The sequence below is a fragment of the Ambystoma mexicanum genome, chromosome 8, assembly GCF_040938575.1.
Source record: "Ambystoma mexicanum isolate Mex_15411 chromosome 8, UKY_AmexF1_1, whole genome shotgun sequence".
NCBI lineage: Eukaryota > Metazoa > Chordata > Amphibia > Caudata > Ambystomatidae > Ambystoma > Ambystoma mexicanum.
The window spans coordinates 130,594,714-130,619,556 of NC_090929.1; the positions used below are offsets into that span (position 1 = coordinate 130,594,714).

General features: G+C 43.7%; 1 protein-coding gene across 3 annotated transcripts in view; it reads right to left on the bottom strand.

The window, feature by feature from the left end:
- The window catches only part of LOC138471699 (protein crumbs homolog 2-like), a 401,417-nt gene that overhangs the window by 262,585 nt on the left and 113,989 nt on the right, over window positions 1–24,843 (bottom strand). For all 3 annotated transcript variants that reach the window (XM_069609463.1, XM_069609462.1, XM_069609461.1), the window contains exon 2: window positions 15,074–15,769. In XM_069609463.1, coding sequence (XP_069465564.1) covers window positions 15,074–15,769 — 696 coding nt within the window. The remainder of the gene's footprint in view (window positions 1–15,073; window positions 15,770–24,843) is intronic.

Below are 24,843 nucleotides of genomic sequence, written 5' to 3' on the forward strand. Positions count from 1 at the left end.
AAACCAACATGTTTCTGGCCCTCCAGGCCTAGAGTTGTACAACCCCTATATATACCATTAATTTCTCTTGTAATGGTTTCTGGGTGAAACACTCTTTATAAAATATTTATTTTTTCAAGTACTGCTAGTTGGTTGATACCGCAGTGTCAATGCGAGGGGGGGTTGTGCAAACTGTGGGCAGTCTATATCATTATAAAGATGGCAGGTGCTCTGTCATCTCTTTGCTCATTTTGTCTGCAAGATAAAAGTATCCAACCCCTTCCAGTGAACTTCTGGCAGCTACAGGGGCATTCCTGCACGCAGACGCCATCTGTGAGATGTGCAACATGTCATGTACCGGCTGGTACCAGGGACGTGCCTGGGTGTAGTTCAATCGAAACAGTTACACCACACTGCAGCTCTACCAGAGACAGTGGTGTAGCACAAAATGTGGGCCCCCACCCTTGTGAGCCATGCTGAGGGCCCCATGCTTATCTCCTTAACAAAGCACAGGGCATGCCACGCTGCGGGCCAGCTTCGACCACCATGTGTGCGCAATGTCCATGATGGTTATGCCGCTGCAGGGGCATGCACTACTCCAGGTGAAAGATGCAAATGTGTTTTTTAATCAAAGCTTAAATGTTTCACGTGTAGAAAGAAAGGGGCAGTGCCTGGTCAATATTTGCCAATAAATAGTTGAGGAAATTCATACATTTTGTCTTTTATAATTAAATGAAACTGTCAGACGAGTGGAGAAGAAGTGATGTATCTGGATTTGAGGTGCAGCACAAGCTGGTGGTACCCTTTGTTTAAATCCAACTTTGGGATGATGTTTCCATGATTTATATGGATAATCAGGTCCTCTGTACAAACCCCAGGGTCTTTCTCTCTCTTTCTCTCTCTCTCTCTCTTTCTCTCTCTCTCTATCTCTTTCCCTCTCTCTCTCCCTCGCTCCCTCTCTTTCTCTCTCTCTCTTTATCCCTCTCTCTCTTCTCAATTGCTGTGCTAGGTAACCTTATGTTTACACAAAGTCTGACATGTGCTTCAGACTTTGGGACTACAATTAATGGTGAGACCCATGGTGTCGGCTCAGTGGCTCTCTCAATTGCGTTGTTCCTGAGAAGAGTTGATAGGTCATTATCTACTGTTTTTGGTAGAGGGATTCCCACTTTCCTGGGTTATTGCGAGACTGGCTTTCACTGGTTGTGCATGTGTAGGATAAATTTCATATCCTTACGTTTTCTTATGCTTTTGAATACATTTGGATATGTTTTATACTATGTTAGGGGGTTTATGTCGTGCACTGACACCATCCAGATGGCTTCCTGAAGCTGAGAAAACAGCTAAATACCAATGAGCACAATATAAAGAGTTGTGGTTAATAAGTAGGTTGTTCATAGATATGGGTTTCTAGTTGTTTTTTTTTTAAACTGAAATAATCTGCTTGCGATATAAGCTTGATAGTAAGAGACTTCCACAATCTTGCGGCACATACAGCAAAGTATTTGTCACAGTATGGTTTCTTTCTGGTTTTTGGCACAACCAGAAGAAACATTGAGGCAGACATCAGATGTCTGTGTCTGTGTATTTTTTAAATGTATATTGCAAAAAAGCAATAGCGATAACATACCATATTTTGTGCATCATGCGCACAGCCTTGAACTCTACCAGGCTAAAACATGGGTTCCAGTGTAACACTTGCAGTGCCAGACTCACATGATTACATGTCTGAAGTCTCAATAAGAGGAATGGAACCACATTTTACATCAACTGAAGACATTTGGTCAGGAACATAGGAAGATCCAGTTGGGCACCCTTGGAATAATCCAACAAGGATAAGGCCAGTGCAGTGGTCACCTGGATGACATTCCAATGGCCAGCAGAAAAACATGCAGACGCATGTGGCGCACCATGCATCATAATCGTCTATTCGGGCAGAGCACTATCCATCACAGAGACTCTTTTGAATGAGTTGCATTTGTTTCAGGAGGTACTTTGGAAGACCAAGTTACATGGAGTTGCAATAGTCTAGTTTGCTAATGATCAGTGCATGCAACACTTCCATCTTGGGGTCTGATGCAATCAGGGGGAAGACGTTTTTGATTGTATGCAGTTGTTGGCAGGATTTCTTTTTAGTCAAGGCGGAAACTTATTGCCTGAAAGACAAACTGGTGTAGAAAAGAATCATTAAAGATGATTCATATGTAACTGGAGATGAATGAGTTATTAACATGTCATGGCAAAACATGTTTCATGCACAGCTGTGTGGCTAAGGTATGTTGTAAGCACTCGCCTTTAATATGGGACACGCCTGCACTTCACAAATTCAAATCCAACAGAGTTGACTCAGTCATTCAACCTGCGATTCAATAAGGTAATAGAAACACCCATAGTTACTGTGCTTACATGTGGAAGGAATCTGGCATGAAGTGCTGTATAAGAATTAAAAATTATAATTGATACAATTAAAGAATGATGTACATTTGTATTATTTATTTCATAAGACCCTGTGTGCATATTTTGCATCCGGGGAAGGGCACTCAGCCAATTAGGTGGCTGGACCAGCGAGCGAGAATACACAATCCCAGCCCGCTGATCCAGCTACCTGATGCCCTTCCTGGGTTTGTGTTTTGGTTTTCCTTTAGAAAATCCCAATTCCCCTTCCCCCAACCCAAACTTAACTCTGGGACCGGAGCCCTGCAAGAATGTGAATGAAAGAGAAAATCAAGCAAGCAAGAGAATGAAGTGAAACAATAAATGTTAGATGGAATTAAAAGAAAGAAAGACAAATAAAAGGAGAGATGGAGGACAGAAGGAAAGATGGAAAGAAATAATGAACTATGGAAAGAAGAAAGGGAAGAAATTAAGATAGAAGGAATGAAAGAAAGATAGGATTAAAGAAAAAAGGGAAAAAGAAGGAAAGAAAAAAGATTTAGAAAAATGTAATGAAGAAACAAAAGAAAGAATGAACGGTGGAGTGAAGAAAATAAACAGTTGGAATAAAGGAAAACAAATAAGAAGGAAGGAAAGAGAAACTTTTAAAATAATCATATTTGTTCTTTTAAAAAGCGCTTCAGTGAGTGATTTCTAAGGGTGGGATTGGGATTCAAACCTATGTTGCGCTGCATTGTCTTGCTTCCAAGACAAACACATTGCCCTAAGCTATCCTCCTCCCCAAACAACGATCAAAATAAGAAAAGTATAGAAATAATGGTGTAATGAAGGAAAGAACATTGGAAAGAAAGTAAGAAAGAATGTGAGAAAGAAACAGAGAATGATGGAATAAAAGAAAGTCATGAAGAATAAAGGGAAAAGGTAAGAAGAAAGGATGGAATGAGGGAATGTATGGATTACAAAATGAAAGAAGGAAAATAGTAAATAAAGGCAGAATTATGAAATAAGGTAAAGAATTATAGAATGAAAGAAAACAAAAGAAAGAATGAAAGAACACAAGAATCAAAGAATTAATGAAAAAAGGAAGAATGAAAGGAATTGAGAAAATCCAATAATGGAATGAGAATAAAAGAAGTGAAACGAAAAACCGAAGAAAGGTAAGAGAGGAGAGATGAAAAGAAATGCAAAAAGAAAGGAAACAAAAAGTACATAAAAGGAAGTTAAAAAAGAAAAGAAGGACAGGAAGAACACAATTATGAAAAATAAAGAAAGCAAGAGCAATACAAAGAGAAAAAAGAACAGAGAAGAAAAAATGAAAGATAGAACAAAGAAAAGATAGGTGGAAATAGAGTCTAAACATTATTTCCAAATAGCTTTAAGTATGTGCCACTTGGGAACTAATACATTTCAGATCTGTATCATTGCACTTCAGAGTTGAACAATGTTTCCTATAGTGAAGAAATTAGGAATATGCTGTGACAGCAGCCATTGCCTCTCACTGCCTAGAAAGTATCCTGATCAGTTTAGACTATCATTGATAGTTTGTTACAGGAGTCATGGGCCCAGGCAAGGGCTTTGGAAAGATGGCCGCCTCAGTAACCATGTGGAAGGCCCTCTTTGTGGCTATTTAGCATGTTTACATGTCTTTTTTTGTTCTGCAAGGTAGCTTTAGCAATGACTTCAATGTTTTAAAATAAAATGACTCATGACAGGGCCCCTTTTATAATTATTCCTCAGAGTATTTGCAGGATTGTAAGTGACATTACTGCTTTTATGATTTCTTTTTTCATCATCCACATTAATACTTAAGTTGCTTAAGTCATGGTTTGTATCTCATGTCATCATTTAGAATTTTTGTTGAGTTTTACCTCCTCCGTTTTCAAATGTATTTTTGTTGCACTGCACACTTTCATAGCATACACTGTGCGTTGCCTCCTTGTTTTATCTAATGCTCCTTATGTTCCAAGGGTGACTTCTAATGATGTAACGTTTAATAAAGGTTTGCGTTTTGAACCTTTTTGTTGCCGCTTCTCTTCTATATGATATGATATTTATCACGCGCCTGTACACAAGAATTTCTAGGCGCGACAGGACAAGTTGGGGGGGAACAGAGGGAGGACAAAACAATGATCTTACTAGGCCCTGTGTCATTCAGATCCTGCAAGTGAGGGGAGAGGATGGGCTCAGTGCAAAAAAAAGGCAGGAGGATGGAGAAACGCAGGTAATCAAAAAGTGGTGCAAGCTGGTGGCTCAGTGCAGGTATAGAAAAGTGCAGCCAACGGGTGCCTCTTAAGTGCAGAGAGAGGGGCCTGTAGGGTTACAGATACAGACCACAAGTGCTGTGGGAGCCAGGTTGCAGTGCAAGGTAGATGCAGCAGGACAAGTGAGGACCTGGGCGAGAGTTCAGTATGGGTCTGCATGGACCAGACGGGTCATCAGTATGGGAGCGGAAGAGAAAAGGCAGAGGTGAAGAGGAAGGTCTTGAGTTGCTTCCGGAACCGGAGGTGGTTCTGCTCAAGTTTGAGAGAGGCAGGGAGGCTGTTCCAGAGGGAGGTCCCAGCGAAAAAAGATATCTGCCCCCAACTCTCTGCTTGGAAAAGCGACTGACCCGCAGAGAGTTGGAGGTGGATGAGTGGAGAGCTCAAGAAGGGAGGTGTTTAGGAAAAGAGCATTGGAGGTAGTGCGGTCCCATGCCCCAGAATGCCTTGTGGAAGATGCAAAGGGTCTTGAACTTGATCCTTGCTGTCACTGGGAGTCAGTGAAGAGATTTCAGTGCTGAATAGATATGTTCCTTGGGCTTTAGGCCAAGGACAAGTCTTGCAGTCCTGTTCTGGATTAGTTGTAGAGGACGGAGAGTAGAGGTAGGAAGATTTAGAAAGAGGCTGTTGCAGTAGTCCAGCCTAAAGAGGACCAGAGCTCTGGAGATAGTGAGCCTCTGTGGGAAAGTGAGGAAAGGAAGGTGAGGTGCAGCTGATAGTTTGACTTCTTAGAGACATCAGAGATGTGAGGGGAGAAGGAGAGGGTGGAGTCAAAGATGACTCCAAGGTTTTTAACCTCACAGGTTGGAGAAGGAAGAGGGCCCAGAGTGGGCGGCCAGAGAGAGAGAGGAGAGGAGGGAGCTTGTGTTACTGGCATTAAGGCAGACATCGTTGGCGGCACACCACTCCTGGATTGCGGAAAGACAGTCAGGAATGAGAGAAGGAGTGGAGGTGGCTGAGGGGAGCCTAAAAGAGAGCTGGGTGTCATCTGCATAACACTGAATGTTGGAGCAGAGAGTAGTGATGCAGTGAGCAAGAGGTGCCAGTTATTGGTTGAACAGCCAGGGAGAAAGAATAGACGCCTGGGGTACACCACAGGTAGAGAGAGATAGAAGAGAGGAAGGGCCCAAGCTGGGAGGGTCAATCAGTGAGAAAGGAGGTCATCCAGGCCAGAGCTTGATTGTTGATGCCCAGGTTATCATGGAGGTGGTTGAGCAGTATGGCATGGTTGACCATATCAAAAGCAGAAAAGAGATTGAGGAGAGTGAGGACAGAGGAAAGGTTAGATTCGAGGTTAGAGACCAGGTCTTCACGGATGTTCAGGAGAGTAGTTCCCATGCTTCTGGCTGCTCTGAAGCTAGACTGGTGGTCGTGGAGACAACCAACAGATTCTGTGTGACGATTAAGCTGGGAGATGGCCAGCTTTTCCAAGAGTTTGCCCATGAAAGGAGTAATGGATATCGGCGATAGTTAGCCAGAGAGGAAGGATCAGTGGAAACAAACAACCGATTCAGAGTGGTGGATAAGCTGGGAAATGGCCAGCTTCTCCAAGTGTTTGCCCAGGAAGGGGGTAATAGAGATAGGGTGGTAGTTAGCCGGACTGGAAGGGTCAGAAGAAGACTTTATGTGGAGAGGGTGCAAAAGGGAGTGCTTGAGAAGTGAGGGGAAGGATCCAGTGGCAAAGGAGTGATTGCAGAAATCAGCCAAGGCAGGAGCAAGGGAGACAAATGTTGTCCTTAATAGTTCTAGAAGAGCAGGGGAGCATCTGTTTGGATGGGAATTCTATAGAGCGGACGTGTCTAGTATCCTCATCAGATGATATGGGAGAGGAAGAGGATAGTAGGAGGGAGGGAGGAGGGTAAGGGATGCCTGAGAGCGGATGAGTGAGAAGGGAGTGGTGTAGAGGAGATTGAGGACAGGATTTCCTGCATTTTAGTGATGAAGTGGGAGGTCAGTGCAGTGCAGAGGGCCAATTAAGGCAGAGGAGAAAGGGCGACAGCATTAGAATTGGTGAGCTTCTTGCAGATTTTGAAAAATTCAGCCGTGTTGTTAGTGGCTCCAGAGATGCCAGCTTGGATATAGGCCATCTTTTTTGAGCAGATGCAGGGTCTATATTGCCTTTGGAGTAGACGGCAGGCCGGTTTGTCAGAGGATGTTCTCAAAGCCTGCCACTTCTGCTCAGCCGCTCTGCACTTGCGTTTCAGAGAGGTTAGAGTCATACCAGGTCTTGCGCTTGGAGGCAGGCTTCATGGGATACTCAACAGGAGGAAGGATGTCGAGAGCGTTGGAGATGGAGAGTTGAATGTTAGTAAGGGCTATGTCAGAGGGAGAGTCAGAGGAAGGACTTGGGGGATGGATGAAGGTGGCAGCAAAAGCAGCAACTGAGACACGCTTAATTTATTTATTTTTACATTAGTATAGCGCACAGACAGACCTTCGGCATCGAGGCGAAAGGCGGAGAAGGGGACTGGTAGTGCAGTCCGGGGCTTAGCCGGGGATCCCAGGAGGTCCAGGTGAGAGGACAGGAGAGTATGATCAGACCAGGAGAGAGGAGTGGTGAGAGGGTTGGAGATGGGGATGTAAGCAGAGAGGAGAGCATCCAAGGTGTGTCCAGCTAGGTGCATCGGATCGGAGTGAAGAATGGAGAGGGAAAGAGTGTCACAGAGGTTGCGGAAGAGTCCAGAGGCTGTATCAGGGAAGTCAAGGAGAATATTGAAATCTCTGAGGAGGAGAAGCTTGGAGGTGGAGGTCAGGAGAGAAGAGGTGAGGTCAGACCACTCTGAGAAGAAGAGGGAGAACGGGCCAAATATCCCAAAGGAACCAGGAGAGTACCTTTCCCAATTCACCCCATTCCCTTTCCTGAGTACCACCGGGCTTGACCTGTTCCATTCCAGCTTTTTCTGCTGGAAAGCACAACACCTCCCCCTCCAAAACTTTCACCCACTTTTGAATGGTGGTCCTGGAAATGGAGGGGAGAATGTCATATTTCCACACTCTTTTGATAATAAGCTCGGAATCAACCCTTCAATATTCAAACTCTAGAGCAGTTCTGTTGTGCCCACTCCCATCCGTCCGTGTGAACTCTGCTGCTTTGAGAATATCTGCAAGAAGATAGGGGGTCATCTTCGAAGATCAACTCGCGCTAGGTATATCCATCTAGAATGTTCTGGAATCCCGACTCTCCATCTTATGACTAATGATAGAAAGTAACATACATTACAAACAGGCACAAAATGTGTGTGGTATAAACATCATAATGTTTTCAAACAGCAGGGCAACTGCGAGTATGCTTATCTCCTAAGCGCATACTTGAATACACTAGTTGATAAACAAAGGCATTCAAAGCCCCTTCAACAGTCCCAAAAGTGTTTCACTAGCTCACAGCGCAAATGCACTTTGATTGAAATTTCTTTGTACCATGTGCAACTGCCCAAACAAATAAACGTTATTAGCACATGGAAAGCGTTATTGACCTCCTCTTAGCCAATCAGAATGTTTACAGTGAAGTCAATAACGACTGGTATTGAATACATTCTGAAAATTCTGTCTTCGGGAGCAGACCAGGAAGCAACAATGCAATTTCCAGGCAAGATTTTATTTTAACAAGACACTTCCTCTGGCAGGACTTGTTTTTTGCTGCAACATGGTATTAAACACACACAAGAGAAAGATTAAAAATTGGAAAATGCCTTTACTTTCTTGTAGAGAAACCATTTACTTGTAAATGATGCCTAATGCATGTTAAGTTAAACGTGTTCCAGTTCAACCAAGCTACAATTAAAATGCTTGACTTATGAAGACAACAATTCTTTTAAGTGCTACAAAATAAGACCACATTTAATTTATTAACTCAGTTTGTCTGTTTACTTGCTCTTAAAGTTTTACTTTATCAGAAATATTCCAAAACATGTATTGATTGAAAGTAGCACCATGTGATAATAGCCTTATAGACCTAGGAAGGAGTCATTATCGCTGATAACGATCATTCCCCAAATGATGGCCCAAGGAGAACTTGGTGGCAGGTCATTATCTCCCAGTAACGACCCCGTCCACAATCTACAAGGCTGTAATATAACCCAAATTGCAAATGGCCATCCACCACTTAAGTCCCAGCAAGGACACCCCAACGTCCATCAAAATCACATACATGTGAGACACATGTATGATACAAAATCACCTGCCTAATGTGTGCCACTTCTGAAATTGCAAATGCCAAATAATCACCATATGGAACACTGCCGTTTAAAATCAAGCAACACTGAAATGAACCCAAAACAGAATCCATTCTCAGGATTGCCCTGCATTAAACACGTAAATGTAAAGTGAAAAGAGAGTGGTTGTGTGCTACTGCACAATGTGCTAGATTATATGTTATCCTTATAGACCAATGGAGGGGTCCTTAATGCGGGATAATGACCTGCCCACAAATAATGGCTCAAGATGAAACCAAGGGCCGCAAGTTGGGGAACAGTCATTATCCCAAGCGATAATGACCCCTCACAACGTATATAAGGTGATAAGCACATAGTGCTGATGGCCATATAGGTTTTGCAGAGGAGTGAGAAAAGGAACATAATACAGTAATTTAATAATGAGCAAAGTGTTAGTAAATAAAATGTGTTTTAAAAAAAATCTATATAACAAGGTTCTCTTTAAAAGCAAGGCATTGCAATTTAATTGCCACCTTGGTTGAACTGGAATGTTTATAACATGAGCATGCATAAGGTGTAATGTAAAAGTGACCTGTTTCCCTGTGTGAACGTGTAAGCATGTGTCCATGCTTTAGCTTTCACTTAGGTCACTTTGATGCAGCAGTGACTTGCTGGGAATTTGCATTGGTGCTTCCTGAATGCAGTGCAATTCTGTCTGTTGTTTCCCTGTCTGCTTCTGAAGTCAAAAGTCTCTGAATGCAGTCAATGCTTGTAGTTATTAGCTGCATTCTGAGCTTTCTGACTGGATGAGGGGCGGTCAACGATGACCTCCATGTGCAAATATGTTTCCATTGCACCCAAACCTCATACCTAACTACAGAAATATATTATTACAACGCTAAACATATAATTACATTAGGAAACAGATTGGTGTCTAAACACCAACCTCTGGGGCCAGATTGCAGAAACTTTGCACTGGTGCAAGTACAGGTGCAAAGTGTGCCCTATTTTTAAAAAACACTTAGGCACATTAGAAAATCTTTTCACAGTGACAAGTATCGTTTGGCATGCTATGAGCACCAGGGCAAACTTTGCTCTAGTGATAATACGGAATGGTATTAGAACTAGGGCAAAGTTTGCGCTGATGCAAAAATGCATTGAAAATGTATCTTTTTTGCACTAGGGCAATTTTTCTCCTTGTGCTTATAACATGCCAAACTACACTTGCCACGGTGCAAAGATGTTCTAATATGTCCCATCGTTTGCACTAGTGCTAATACCGTGAAAGCCTGCTCTTGCACTGGTGCACGGTTTCTGTAATCTGGCCCCTGATGTTCATCTTCTTGGCCCTTAAGAGACCTTCTATGCAATGCAGCAAATGATCCTATTGGCCCATTGATGCTCAGTGGCCTGACTTTCCGCTACCATCCTTCGCTGGTGCCACTCTTTTCTTACAGGCGGAGGTTGGCAAATCTGCTTCTGCCTTTTCTCCTGGCATGCCAAGAATTATCACTGGCCTCTAGGCTGCTCCAAGGCTGCCTTCTCGCCCTTGTTTTATTCAACACTTATCTGCACCCTCGTTTCTCCATCCTCTATATGTTAGAGGCTAGGATCCACCATACACGGATGATACTCGGCTTTGTATGTATAGCTTTACGTTCCACTCCCAAGTCTCTATCGTAGGGGGTTGCTCTGTCTCTAGGCTGGCTGCAGCTCAATAGATGAAAGGTTGAACATCTCTTTCTTCAGCCTTCCTAGACAGAGCTGTGATCTCTCCCTCTGCCCATCCTTTGCTCTCCTCCTGTATTTCACTTCCCATTTCCCAGGCCTTATCCAGAGCCTAGGTCTACGGATAGACCCTGGCACATCGCTACTCTCCATAGCTTATTTAAGCCTCAACAAACCTCATGTGTCCTTTCTTCCATCCTCTTTAAAATGAGACATTGGGAGAGGTGCTCTCTTTAGTTCTCTTGTTGGCAAGGAGAGCTCCTTTTTCGGGGCTCCCATCTGCTTCCATCGACAGTATGTGTCTGTCCATTTTGTACTAAGTCTTTGAAAAAGACATCACATATCTAGTGCTTCCTTACATTGGTTTCCGGTCAAGGACAAGATGCTCCTCAAAACCTTGTGCCTGTTCAATGTACACAAGAGATGGCTCTGCCCTACCTGTTTAAGAAGTATTGTCCCTATTCCTCTTCCTGTGTGCTGAGATCAACAGGCTCCTTTAATCTATCTGTCCTCGGGTTCAAATGCTCCACCCCAGGGAGCATTGTTGCAGCATCTAGGGACGTCATCAGTGACCACTGAACAAACTACAATCATCTACCAATTATCAAGACCCCAACGAGGGCACATTAAACAGTCCAGAAACCTCCCTCACAGGGAAAGCATGGCCCAAGCCAGAATCATCCACGTATCATCAGGAGTCCCGCAAACAGGAAGAATCCCTTAAACAGGAAGTGTGCTCCAAATGCGAGCATCCCCCAAACCAGAAACATCCATCCCTCATGAGGAATCCCGCACACAGGAAGAATCTGAGAATCCCCTAAACAGGAGGTATCCTCCAACAGGGATTATCCCCCTAACTGGAATCATCCGTCCTCATGAGGAATCCCCGCAAACAGAAAGAATCCTCTAAAAAGGCGGTCTGCACCGAAAGGGAGTCTCCTCAAGCCAGAATCATCCATCTATGAGGAGAAATCCTCACAAACTGGAAGAATCCCTTAAACATGAAATATTCTGCAACAGGGAGTCTCCCCAAACCAGAATCATTATGAGGAATCCTCGTAAACAGGAAGAATCCCTTAAACAGAAAGTATGTTCCAAAAGGGAGTCTCCTCAAGCCAGAATCATCCATCTATGAGGAGGAATCCCCGTAAACAGGAAGAAACCCCTAAACAGAAAGTATGTTCCAAAAGGGAGTCTCCTCAAGCCAGAATCATCCATCTATGAGGAGGAATCCCCGTAAACAGGAAGAAACCCCTAAACAGAAAGTATGTTCCAAAAGGGAGTCTCCTCAAGCCAGAATCATCCATCTATGAGGAGGAATCCCCGTAAACAGGAAGAAACCCCTAAACAGAAAGTATGTTCCAAAAGGGAGTCTCCTCAAGCCAGAATCATCCATCTATGAGGAGGAATCCCCGTAAACAGGAAGAAACCCCTAAACAGAAAGAATGTTCCAAAAGGGATTCTCCTCAAGCCAGAATCATCCATCTATGAGGAGAAATCCTCACAAACAGGAAGAATCCCTTAAACAGGAAATATTCTGCAACAGAGAGTCTCCCCAAACCAGAATCATTTACGAGGAATCCCCGTAAACAGGAAGAATCCCTTAAACAGGAAGCATCTTTCAACAGGGAGTATCCCCGAAACCAGAACCATCCATTAAGAGGAATACCCACAAACAGCATGAATCCCTTAAACAGGAAAAATCGTTCAACGGGAAGTATATCCCAAATCAGAATCATGCATCTGTCAGGAGGAATCCCCCAAACAAGACAAATCGATCAAGTGCCCCTTGAGCCTCAAGCATCTTAACAACAGAGCATCCGTAATGCCCCAGCGCTGTTTCCAGTCACTGTCACAGTGATTCTGAGGGTCTCTACCCTCATCAGAGCCCTGGGAATTCATCTATGATTATACCATTACAGCCCTTCATTGAGGGCCAGACCGGGCATTAACAGTCGTGCTAGCCAAAGGCAGAAGGGGTGTAATGCTATTAGAACACTTCACCCAATAAGGGTAGACTGTTCGGTTTAAAAAAAGGGAAGGCAAAGAACAAACATTGGAGGTTTGAGACTATCGACTTATGCCAGACATTGTCTTCTGCCATTCCATTGTCTGCAACAGCACAGCCAACATTCCAATGTTCTTGTTAAGCTTTATAGAACATGCCCATGGTCTATATGGGCATTATAGGCCCTGATGGCTGACAAAAGGTCAAGGAGCACAGCGAGGGGGGGTTTAATGAGGTTTGTTGGCCCGCAACTCCAGGGACAGTCAGAGGGCAGGCCCTATAAAGTTATTATAACCCCCCCTCGCTGTTTCATGAGAAAGAATAAAGAGTCAAAAAGGCAGGAATGGTGGATGGAAATAATGCGTTTTTATGTCTTTATAAGAGGACGGTTAACATTCTCTATCTCGCTTTTGGCGTTTACACTCACATAGATATAGAGGGGCCTGCTGGCAGCATTTAAATCCACCTGGACAGTCATGGGGAATCGGATTCAGGCAAATATGAACGGGCCTGCTGATCATATATAAAACAATTCCACCATGGCCATTGTGGGAAATTCCAGTTCCAGGTTTGTGTGTGCTGCCAGTAAGCTTGGAGTGTGGCTCTCTCAGTAATGTGTGGGCTATACTGGGTCGTATAGCCTGCAGCATGCCCAATGAGACCCATTAATCAACATTTCAAGGGCTATAATACATATTTTACTCATGCGCCATTTTGCCCAATAGCAATTCTTCGGAATGACCAGTAAGCTGTACTGATCATTGGCACTGTTCAATGATAGCCAAAGAATGAGTAGCTCAACAGAAATGTGACCATCTTAAGAAGTCCTATAGATCGTCAGCCTGCAAAAATAGCCTTGAACATCTATAAAAAAGGGATCATCTCAGCTAAATCCTTATGTCTTCAGAATCATATTGCTCTTGGCAACAATAGATAAAAAGCCCTCTTTGCTGCTATAAAGAGTTTAGCCTCCCCTCTATCTACCTCCCCTCATCTTTCCCCATCATCTAGGATGGCAAATTAGTTCAATGATTTCTTTATGGATGAAATTAACTTCATTCAGATGAATATTGATTACCAATCAGCAAACCAGGATGTTCCCATATTGGATGTAGATACAGAATCTATAGTTGATCAGACAGTAACTTGTTTTGCATTCTCTCGTGTCAGCCCAGAAGTGGTCCCTAATCTTATTTCTGTATTAAAACCGACTAACTTCAACTATGACCCTATCCCAGTTTACCTGGCTAAACGACATGCATTGGCATTGAGTGGGTTTATGCCTACCTTCATTAATGCCTCGTTGTTTCAAGGCATGTTGCAACCGATCTAAAAAAATCATATCATACCCTACTACTTCAAAAGACAACTTTGGATCATACAGTGCTATCAAATTACTGACCCATTGCTGGTCTGCTTTGGCCCTCTTAGATCCTAGAAGACATTGTCACCACACAACTACAAGCTTTTTGAAAGACCATGGGATCTTGGATATCTATAATTTGGGATTTAGACCAGATCACGGTACTTAAATGGCACGTGTCTATGTTGGGATGACATTTAGCGGGGCGCTGACGATGGTGATATCAGCATGCTGGTCCTGCTGGATCTATCGGCGGCGTTCGATACTGTGGACTTGACATTCTTATTTCAAGACTGACCTCAGTGGCTCGGGTTTCTAAGGATTCTTTGAAATGATTTACATCATTCACTCAGCAAGTCAAAATGGGCCCACACTGCTCTAGCTCCTTACAAGGTAAGTGTGGTAGGCATCAGGGATCATTCCTGTCCCCATTGTTATTTAACATGTTTTTCTGCCCATTGCTGAGTATCTTTTCCCAGTTCAACATGAGCTACCACTCATACGCCGACGACACTCAAATCTACGTTCGGCTAAATCATCCCCTCGAAGCAGCGGTACATGTATCTATCATTTTGGGCGTGCAAGATAAAAGACTGGATGTTGGCGAATAAGCTTCAGTGTTAAATCCCTCGAAAACCAAGATTATTGTATTTGGATCAAAGAAAGAAATAGCTAATATGATGCCTTGCTTTCCTTGTTCAGCCCTTTTTGGTGTTACAAGGACCTTTTCCACCAAAGTGCAAAAAATCAGATGTATCGGGCAGGCCAATCTAAACTGCAATTTGCAAGTCAGTGAAACTGTAAAATCGGTTTATTTTCACCTTAAACTCCCGAAGCCTCTTCTGCCTCTTAATGCCGATAATGGTCGTTCATTGGTAGTTGGGGCATTAGTGAATTCTAAGTTTGACTATTGCAACGCCCTTCTCACGGGCATCCCAACTAATCAAATGCAGCGTCTTTAGGTCGCCCAAAAAAGCGGCCTTGATCTTAAAATCTGCACCCAGATGCACTCTCTGCTAGGTCTCACGGGAATTGTGCATTACAAATTCAAAAAACAAAATCTATGATTCAAGCCTTCTACTGCACCCATTAGTCAAAAGGGAGCCAGTTTAAACCCCCCTCTCTTCTAGGTGGCAGTCTCTCCACACACGCTGCAAGGTCTTGCACGATAGTGAATGCATGTGACACTTACCTATATATCCCAAAGCACACTTGCACTCGTAGTGGTCCATCTTGTTAAGGCAGGTGCCATTGTACCTGCACGGCCTGGATGCGCACTCATTGATGTCAATTTCACAGTGATTGCCCTGAAACCCAGGCACACAGAAGCAGCTGTACTCGTTGATGTTGTCTATGCAGATGGCACCATTTTGGCACGGATTGGAGGCACACTCGATAATGTCCTCTTCGCAGAGGGGACCTCGGAAGCCGGGGCTGCAGGCACAGCTGTAGGAGTTTCCCGCTCTTTCCACGCATGTGCCGTTATTTTGGCAGGGGTTACTGACACATGGCAAAGCTTTTTCTTGGCAGTCTACGCCGCTAAAGCCACTTGGGCATTGGCAGATAAATCCATTGTCGGTAGGTGTGCATTCTGAGTAAGGATGCACGCACTCACACTCACTGGCACCAGTGGTACAGTTGGCTAATGGTGTACCCGGCCTGCAGATGCACCTGTGTCCCCGGACTCCTGGCATGCTGTTGCAGGTTCCATTGCTTGGACAGGATTTCAGAGAGCATTCGTCATAAAGTAGTTCACAGTCCCGCCCGGTGTACGCAAAGGGCATCTGCGGACAAGCACACGTGTACCCATCGGTAGTGTCTGTGCATGTTGCACCATTTTGGCATGGACTCGATGAACAGTTGGCGATAACAGCAGAGCAAAGACTTCCTGTAAAAGAGAAAGAGAAGACAGATTCAGAGACTTGTTCAGGACCAGATGAACAGTTGGCGATAAGATCAGAGCAAAGACTTCCTGTAAAAGAGAAAGAGAAGACAGACTCAGAGACTTGTACAGGCTGTGCTGGTCTTTAGGGCTCCCTGTTTTCCATTTTCCTGATTTTTACACATTTATACAGACAGAACCCAATCTGTTTTCCATCGGTATATATTTATAAAAATAGCAAAAAAACAGAAAAACAGGTCTCCCAGCATGGATCCTCATGCTGTTAGTCATGCCTTGTATGCAAATACATTTGCAAGGTAGCCACTTGTTAAGTGTAAAGCAATGATGTGATACCCCATTTGAAGCTTTTTAAATAGCTGCCATGAAGTGTCCCAGGCCAGCAGCAGTCACAGGAGTAGCCATTTCTCTTTCAAAGTAAGAATGCAGTTGGATTTGATATGCAAGAACCCAGCTCCATTTCACACCCCTTCATCCCTGCAAGGTGCTATTTTTGTCTGGGCTCTGCAGATGAATGCTTGCACAAATGACGTCATGAAGCACCATCATCTGTATCCTGGGCTCTATGCAACATTTGTGCTTCTCTGTCAAGCCTTGGGTTCTCCCTCCATCACCCCTGATGTTCCTTCTAGTTTCATTTTTTGCTCTAATGCAGTGGATACTTAGCCCCCCTTTAGTTAAATACTGCTATCGAGCCCCCTGTGAGTAAAAATGGTGTTGCTGCCCCCACAGATGCCATATCTTCTTATAACTTCTATTGAAATCAGTCACCATGCTCCTTTTTTGAAGAGCCTTGTGTTCCCCCCTTGCCATCCTTCTGGCCCCCAAAAGGGGAGGCCAGCCTCACAGTATGAAGATCACTGCTCTAATGTCACCATCTACAGATTGAATCAAAAGATAACTGTGCTCAAGGCGTGTGCATCATATGCAGCCGACACAACACAATACCCTGTATCATTCAGCAAACCTGCCCCGCCAAAGCTTTTCCCCCACAGGTGCATGCAATGGGCAGAAGCTCAAGTCGAGAGTTCATGGATGGTTTGAGAAGTACATTTCAGGAAACCCTTTACAAACTATTTTCAGGCGCAGAGTGTGCACCTTAATCTGTTGCTCATTCAGAAAAGAATTTTAAACTGATCAGAAGCTGTTTCTTACTTACCCGGCATTGCGAGCTGTCTCGAGCTCTTGCCGGCATCGCTGCACCATCGCGCTTCCTGGAGGAGGCGGGGCAATTGACAGGTGACTTGATCACATGACTCTGGGCTCCCTCAAAGGACAGAGGCTACCACCCTTGCGGCGTTAAGCCCGTCAGGCGTAAAGCCCGGTGACTGTTGTGCGGCTGTTAGGCGCTGGGGCGCCCTGACCTGAGCATATAGCAGCACATGTGGCCCTGACCGGCTATACCTGGGACCAGAAATAAACGGGAGGAGCTGCACGACGGGTCCAAAATGGGTCGCCTGACAAGCGAACCCGCAGAGTCAGAGGCAGCACCGGTAGAAACAAGACTCCAGGTAAGAAAGAGGTTGGCCTCCCACCCGGCTGTCCGCAGCTCGCCACCCCCCTCTCCTAAACACCCAGTGAGAAACAAACTTGTGCCTACACTGAAACAGTTGAAACTACCCTTCTTGACCGACACTCATTCATTGGAACGTAAATCTGCAATGACATCTGCCTTCCCTGCCCCTCCCCACCGGGATAAGCAGATCCTGAACCAGCCTGTAACAACGGACAAAGCTGATAAGGAGGTATTTGCTCACGACGATACTCTATCGGCCCTAGGGAAGGGACCCTCTGAAAAAACGACCAAACCTCCGGAGCCAGTAGACAAAATACAGGAGACAAAATCCCCAGAAAAAGAACCGAGGGAGGCACCGGAAATATAAGGGGTCACTCTTGCACCAGGAAAGGAAATAGATGTAAATGGAAATCCTTCCCCCCCTTTTCGTATCTAAAGATTTTGCCCTAATTGGGGGGAGTTGTCAGAACACGCAGGAGAAAGATCTTATTCTTTCCGCTATTACAGATACTTCAAAATCTGCAGAGGGATCACCTCCTCTGGCGGACCAATTAGGGGAAAACCCCCGGACAACAGGAAGGGCTAATTCAAACAATGACAACTTGGCGAAAATACATCTGACCTCACCACATGTACAAACAACGGACTTAAACTCAGATTCGGCGGCATCTGATAATTGCAAAGTGGATTCTACTCTAGGGGCTGAGATTGCTTTGGAGTTACCATCGACAATACTAGAGATAACTCCTCCCACTATAGATCTGACAAGCAGGGTGGAAGAAAGTACAGCCCTGCCAACAAAGGTAGGAGCCAAGGACTGTGTAGACAAAGCCACTGCATCAACAGTGAAGAATATCATTCCTGCAATTCAAACACTCACTGTCCAAAACAGTGAGATTCTAACAGAAGGCAATGCTCAAACAAGCACAGTGACTGGGTCCAAAACTTCCACACTGGATCCCTCGACTAGTCCCTGTATCTCGCCGGACCAGCCCAGCCACGAGGGCCAACTATGTCAGCCACCTAGCCCGAGTCAAGGGAGGAAGAGAAAGAGCACCCAGGAAAAGATTTTTGATGAAATGGCAAGAGGTCAGACTAGTGCCATCTCGATTAACTCATGGCAGGACGAGTCCCCCTGGTCGGACAAAGGAAGTCACATGGCTCCAGTGACCCCAAGCATTATGAATGGAAAAGCTGTAAAGGATGCTACATTAAGTGAACTAAATCATACCCCCCAGTGGGACTCAAGCACCCCATGGACACCAGTATGCGCCCCAAAAGGGATGACCAGAGACGAGAGAAATACCCTCCTAAAAGCACCGTTAAGTAATTCTTGTCTGGCAGCGAAACTCATACAGGATATCTCGAACCTTACTGGGAAAATTACATTGGAAAAAAGGAAAAGTCTATCCTTCATTAAAGAAAAAATCGATGCCCTGGACATAGAAGATCCCCTGGAGACATATAACCAGATACATGGTAAAAAAAGGCCAAGATTTCTCCTATCTCACTAAAATCACCAGCAAAGGAAAATGAAGAGACCATAACCAAGGGTCAAATTAAGAGCATGGAATTGAAGATATGGAAAAAATAAGTGAATTATGCAAGAAAGGCAGAATGGAAGATCTCGCACACATACAAAATGGAGTGATGGCGGCTTTGAATATTACTCTCGCCCCATATTTGAAGCTCTACGAAAACATAAACGACTCTCTGCAAATGATTCTCGCAACAAACTCGAAAACAACGGACCAGTCCATAGAGGCTGACGAAACCCTGAAAAGACTAGAAAAGAGGATGGACTATGAAACAGAGAAGTCAATTAGATGGCAAGGCAGGCTAACAGAGCTGGCCAGTAGAGATTCCAAAGATAAACAGGTGCTGATGGAGGCGATTTTGGAAGCCCACAAGTGACAAAGACCGGATCCCCAACAGCTCTCTGTGAAAGACCCAAAACCACCTTGGAATTACTTGAACCTGGGGGTACAGAGGATCAAGGAATAGTATCCCCAGAAGCATCAAAATCGAGCTTAGCTCAAAGTGGACCCTTGGTACTTGGCAGGGGGTTGAAGAAACCAAAATGAAATCAAGGGGGAAATGGCACCACCGCACCGGATGATTCTTCAGACATGGTAGAAAAAGATCTAAATAAAGACCACAATAAGCCGAGCTATGAAATGTTCCAAGAATCTCAAAAGGCAAATAAAAAGATACCTACCATAGATAAGAAAGACCCACCAAAGATCGTGGGGAACACAACAAAGAACCAAGTAACCAAGAGGAATGAACAGGGCTCAAGAGCCTTCCTAAGAAACATTAAAACACCTGAGAGAGAAATACCAAGTAATCCAGCTAAGAAACCGAGAATGGAGCTGAAAATAGCCAACCCCGAGAATGAAAAGAGAAAGCAAAACACGCCTATTGAAATAGAAAGTGAGGCAGAGCTTGAAGGGAATTTTAGCGACCTAATTGAAGTATTTGAAGAACGACGGGAGGAAGACCGTTGGCTCAATATAAGTCCTTCAGAATGGCAGAATATTGATAAACAGCTATATCAATATGAGTTGGAAAGAAAATCAAATGGCGAGAATAAAGGTGAAAGAGATAAAAAGAGCACCAAAAAACCTGAGGAGAGAAAAGGGGATAACGTAAGAAAATGTTTAAGGAGCATAGACTACAAAGAGAAATCTCCAAAACCACGAGAGGAAGGGCGATCAAAATCAGAAGACAGGGGAAAAAGACCCCAGAAAAACGAGAGAGTAAGATATCAACCGAGAATAAATGAACAGCGAGAAATACCAACAAAACCACATGACAAAGGCCAGACGAGAACAGTCCAGAAGCTTGTCAAAACATGAAAAAGCAAGGAAACACCTCAAGAGCAAAGAGCAAAAAGAAAACTCGGCAATTTCTAGGATGGACTTTTGGAAAAACCTGGAAGACCGTCGAGGCAGAAGGAAACAGGCACAGAGAATGAATCGAGAATCCGAATCTTAAGACAAACAGAATCCACAAAGAAAAATCTATAAGTGCCAAAGCAAGGAAGGCCAATTTCGAAGAAAGCGGAAGGAGTCATGTCCCTCAACAGACATGTATCCTTAAATTAGAGAGAGCACCAAAGAACTCAAAAAGAATAATTTTGAACAGAAGAAATGTGATGTCCATCTTCAACCAAATGGCAACTCTTAGAAAGATCACGACAGACGACATCTTGATTATTGAATTTCCAGAGGAAAAAAGGCCGGATGTGATACTACTCCATCTTGCCTCCCAAAGGACAAAAGAAACCATACTAAAAGCAAAGGAAAGGTTAGCCGAAGCCGGCTTTAGACTGTCGGAATTTGAGGGTACCGTAAGAAGTAAAAGAACGGCTCTCAAAGAGCATTCTGAACAGCAGAGCCCGGAGAAGCACGATCCGATTAGAGAACCAAAGAGCGGCTATAAAATTCCAGCAAGAGAACACAGAAAACTGAGGCGTGATGACAAGCCGAGGGATAAAAGCTCTAATCACGCCAAAGCCAAGAAGATGACTATACCACCAAGATCTATCTTGAGAACGAAATGAATAAATGAACATGGGAGCAAGGATAGACACCTTAGGCCAACGGTCCATCAGGACTGGAGGAGGAGAAGCAGAGAAGACCACAGACCTAAGTCAAACACCCAACTTGAAAAAATGAGATTCACAGTGGATAACTCAAAACTATATGGATCTCATATGGAGAATGCGACTGCAAAAGACAAAACACAGAGAAGTAGCAATCAAGTCGCAAAAAAAGGAGAGCGAGACCTTCAACCTGATAAAAAGAAACAATAGGTTGCTACAGAGGCCGTAAGGGGCAAATCCCTACTGGCCGCATGGAACACCAGGGGTTTTTCTAATCTCTTTTCTGGAGACTGCGGTTTCTTAGGGAAGTATGACATCATTTGTCTACAAGAATCATGGATAAGAAAGCTCCCAATATGCGAAGGATACGTGGTATACATGAATCCGACGAAAAAGGACCCATCAGGAAGACCTCGTGCTGGCCTATTGACACTTGTAAGAGAAGAGAGCGACATAGATGTGCTCCACTACTCTGCGCCAAATCCATATGTCCAGACGTTAGGAATAAGGAAAAAGATGAACCCAAAGGAACACAGATTTCTCATAATAAACACCTATTGGAGCCAAACAGACTGTGAAATTGAGACATACCTGTCCGATATTATGAAGGTAATAGATGAGTCAATGATAAAGGAACCAAACCAACTGATTGTTCTGTGTGGAGACCTGAATATAAAGTTAATGGATAAGACAGGAAAGCTCAAAAACAATTCAGAGTTAAAAGGAAATGCCAAACGATGGATGGAAGAAATGGCAATAAGAGAACTGAGAATTCTCAATGAAATGATAAAAGGAGACCTAGATGGAGCGCCCACCTGGTTTAGTAATACAACCAGTGCCGTCCTAGACTACTGCTTTGTGGCAGGAAGCACTTACAGCTGGATTAATTCCATGAAAGTCAAGAAACAAACTACCAGTGACCATGCCTTGCTGGAGATTGAACTCAATTTGGAACCTGGGAGAACAACAAGTCTACTCAAACCACAGGTGGAAGTGACAGGAGGTTGAAACCGTCTGCGTGTAAAGCAACCTACCATTGGAAAACTAATGGAGGACTATAGAAATCACATGGGAACCAACGCTAACGAGGTGGAATACATATGGCTACTAAAACAGTTTGAAGTTCAGAATAAAGGGTACACTAAACCCGTAATAACTCAGAAACACGCGTACAACGCAGAATTGGTGATGAAAAAAAGGGAGTATAGAGCATCGCTCAGAAGGTTAAAACAAAATCTGCATCCCAATAAAGAAGAACTTATTCGGAAATGTAAGCAATCCTATAAAAATTGGCAACTTCCATCGAAAATATGGCGCACACAATGTGACGCGGAAACGATGCTAGCAGCGCTACAAACAGCAAATACACGCAGCCTATGGGAGATTATTAACAAAGGTGCTGAGCTCCAATCAGCTGTGACTATCTCTCAGGTCTCTAAAGAGAAGTGGGTAGAGCACTATACTACCTGTTTAAGTCAAGCATAGGAGACGAAATACATCTAGGCCCTATCAAAAAGGGAAAAACTCCCTGGAAAATGGATTATGACTATGAAGACATCCAGGGTATTATTAAAAAGCTAAGTACCTCGCGAGCAGCGGGCCCTAATGGCATTTCAAATCAATTATTGAAAGAGAATGTGGACGAATGGGCGAGCTTCATTATGCAGCTCTTTGATCAAATAAAGAAAACCAGAACCATTCCATCAACATGGAAGGAGGCGTTGGTAGTGCCCATATTTAAAAAAGAAGATTGAGAAGATCCGAAGAATTATAGGCCGATTGCCCTCCTCGACTCAATCGGGAAAATCTTCGCCTCCATTCTTCTAAGAGAATTCAAAAAGTGGGCAACTAAGGAAGGCTTGTTAGACAAACGACAAACGGCCTTTGTGACGGGGGTTGGAACCTCTCTGAACCTATTCATCCTTAATGTACTAAAGCTCAGAGCCCTCGAAAGCAAAACAAACTTATATCTTGGCTTCATATATCTGGAGCAAGCCTTCGATGGAGTCAGTAGAGCCCTCCTATGGACGAAACTGAAGAGCTGGAATTGCCCGGAGGATCTTGTGGAAGCAATTTAGGAATTGTACTCGGGTACATCAATTCAAATTATAACAACAAAAGGAGGCACCACCATGGAAAAAATTCCAACATATAAGGGAATCAAGCAAGGCTGTACCTTGGCACCCTTCTTGTTCATTTTATATCTGGCTGATATAGTGGAATCCCAGAGTAGGGTAAGAGCATTTCCACAGAAAATCAATGAAGAGGAGCTGTCTTGGATTCTCTATGCTGATGACGTGGTCTTCATTGATCAAACGGCCATAGGCCTGCAGCGTCGTATTACTGAATTTAAACATTCCCTGGATAGAAATAAAATGAAGGCTAGCATAAAGAAATCCGTGGTCTTAATAATGAAGTCACCCAGAGGGCTGAAATAAAAAAGAAAGACCTTTGTATGGTCAATTGACAACCAAAACTTGGAAACAGTTGAGTCAATGATCTATCTCGGAATAAGAATAAACAAAAATGTGAACGAGAATGGCCAATACCACCTCTATATCAATATCTCTGCTCAACTTGAAGTGGGAAACTTGGGATGTCATCGAAGCTTTCTTTTGGCGGAGGATCCTAAGACTGCCAAATTGTTTGGCAAGCTCAACAATAAGGCAGGAACTAAGACTACAATCTTTAAGATCGATAGTATTGTGGAAAACCATCTCCTTCTATAGGAAGTGTATTTTGGATTCTCCACCAGCGTCATTTGAGAAATCCTGCAACTATGGAAGAAGAAATGTCTGACGGTGCTAGCTCAGTACAATATAAAAGAAGAGACTCTCAAAACAAATCCGAACTAAGCAAAGAAAATCCTACAAGAAAACGATTGGGATGAGACGAGCATACGAAAACAGGAAAATAAATTATGCTACAACATCATCTGGGAGAAGAAAGCACTAAACAACCTCCCACCTTATCTGAGGAGATTTCCATCATCCCATTACAGAGACCTTCTGATGCGCTGCAGACTCAATATCCTACCAACCAAAGAGGTGCAACTCCAACAAAAATTGATTGAGCCACAAGACTCAAAGTGTCGATACTGCGAAAATCCCAATTTAACTGAATCAACTAGGCACCTGGCATTATCCTGCCCAAAACGAATGGAGGAACGAAAACTATGGTTGGGAGACTTTGTCACATGTATTACCGCAGACACAGAGGAAGAATACTGGGAGAGACTGATGACAGTGGAGAAGCTGGGTAAAACACTCGAGGTAACTCAAATTTATTGAACAAAAAAAGAAGGCAGATTGATTGGGAGTCGATCAGAAGGACATTAGACCTGGTCAAGCATGAAGGTCTATCGACCGACAAATCCAATTGAACTGAAACTCACATCTATAGTCTTCCTATCCCGTCTATTATGTTCCCTCCATTAGGCCAGCTAGAGGGGACACAAATGTAGATGGACCAAGACGGAGCTCTGCTTTTCTTCTTTCTTTTAGAAGGATGTTTTGTATCATTTTATGTTAGGGGTTAAGAGAATTTTAACCATAAAACATTAAATAAAAAAAATAAAAAAATAATCTGTAAGTAGAGTACAACATTTTACATCATGACAAAGGAAATATTGCCACACAAATCAGTATATTTTGAAGCATTTCTGTGCATATAAAATAGTGTTAAAACATATTGATTTTTCTTCATTATTAAAATACTCTAAAAATAATTCTACATGCAATAGCCATCAGCTAAATTTACAGAATCCGATTGCTTATTTCTTTTCTGTGCCTACTAATGGAAACAAGGGCATCATCACGAGTTGGCCGCTATCCCAGCATTATTACAGCCGGGATACCGCCCGGGCTAATAGCGTTGCCGCCACTCGGTCTAGCGCTATTATGCCGGATCATGCGTTGGGCGGTAACTGTAATTCCCCAT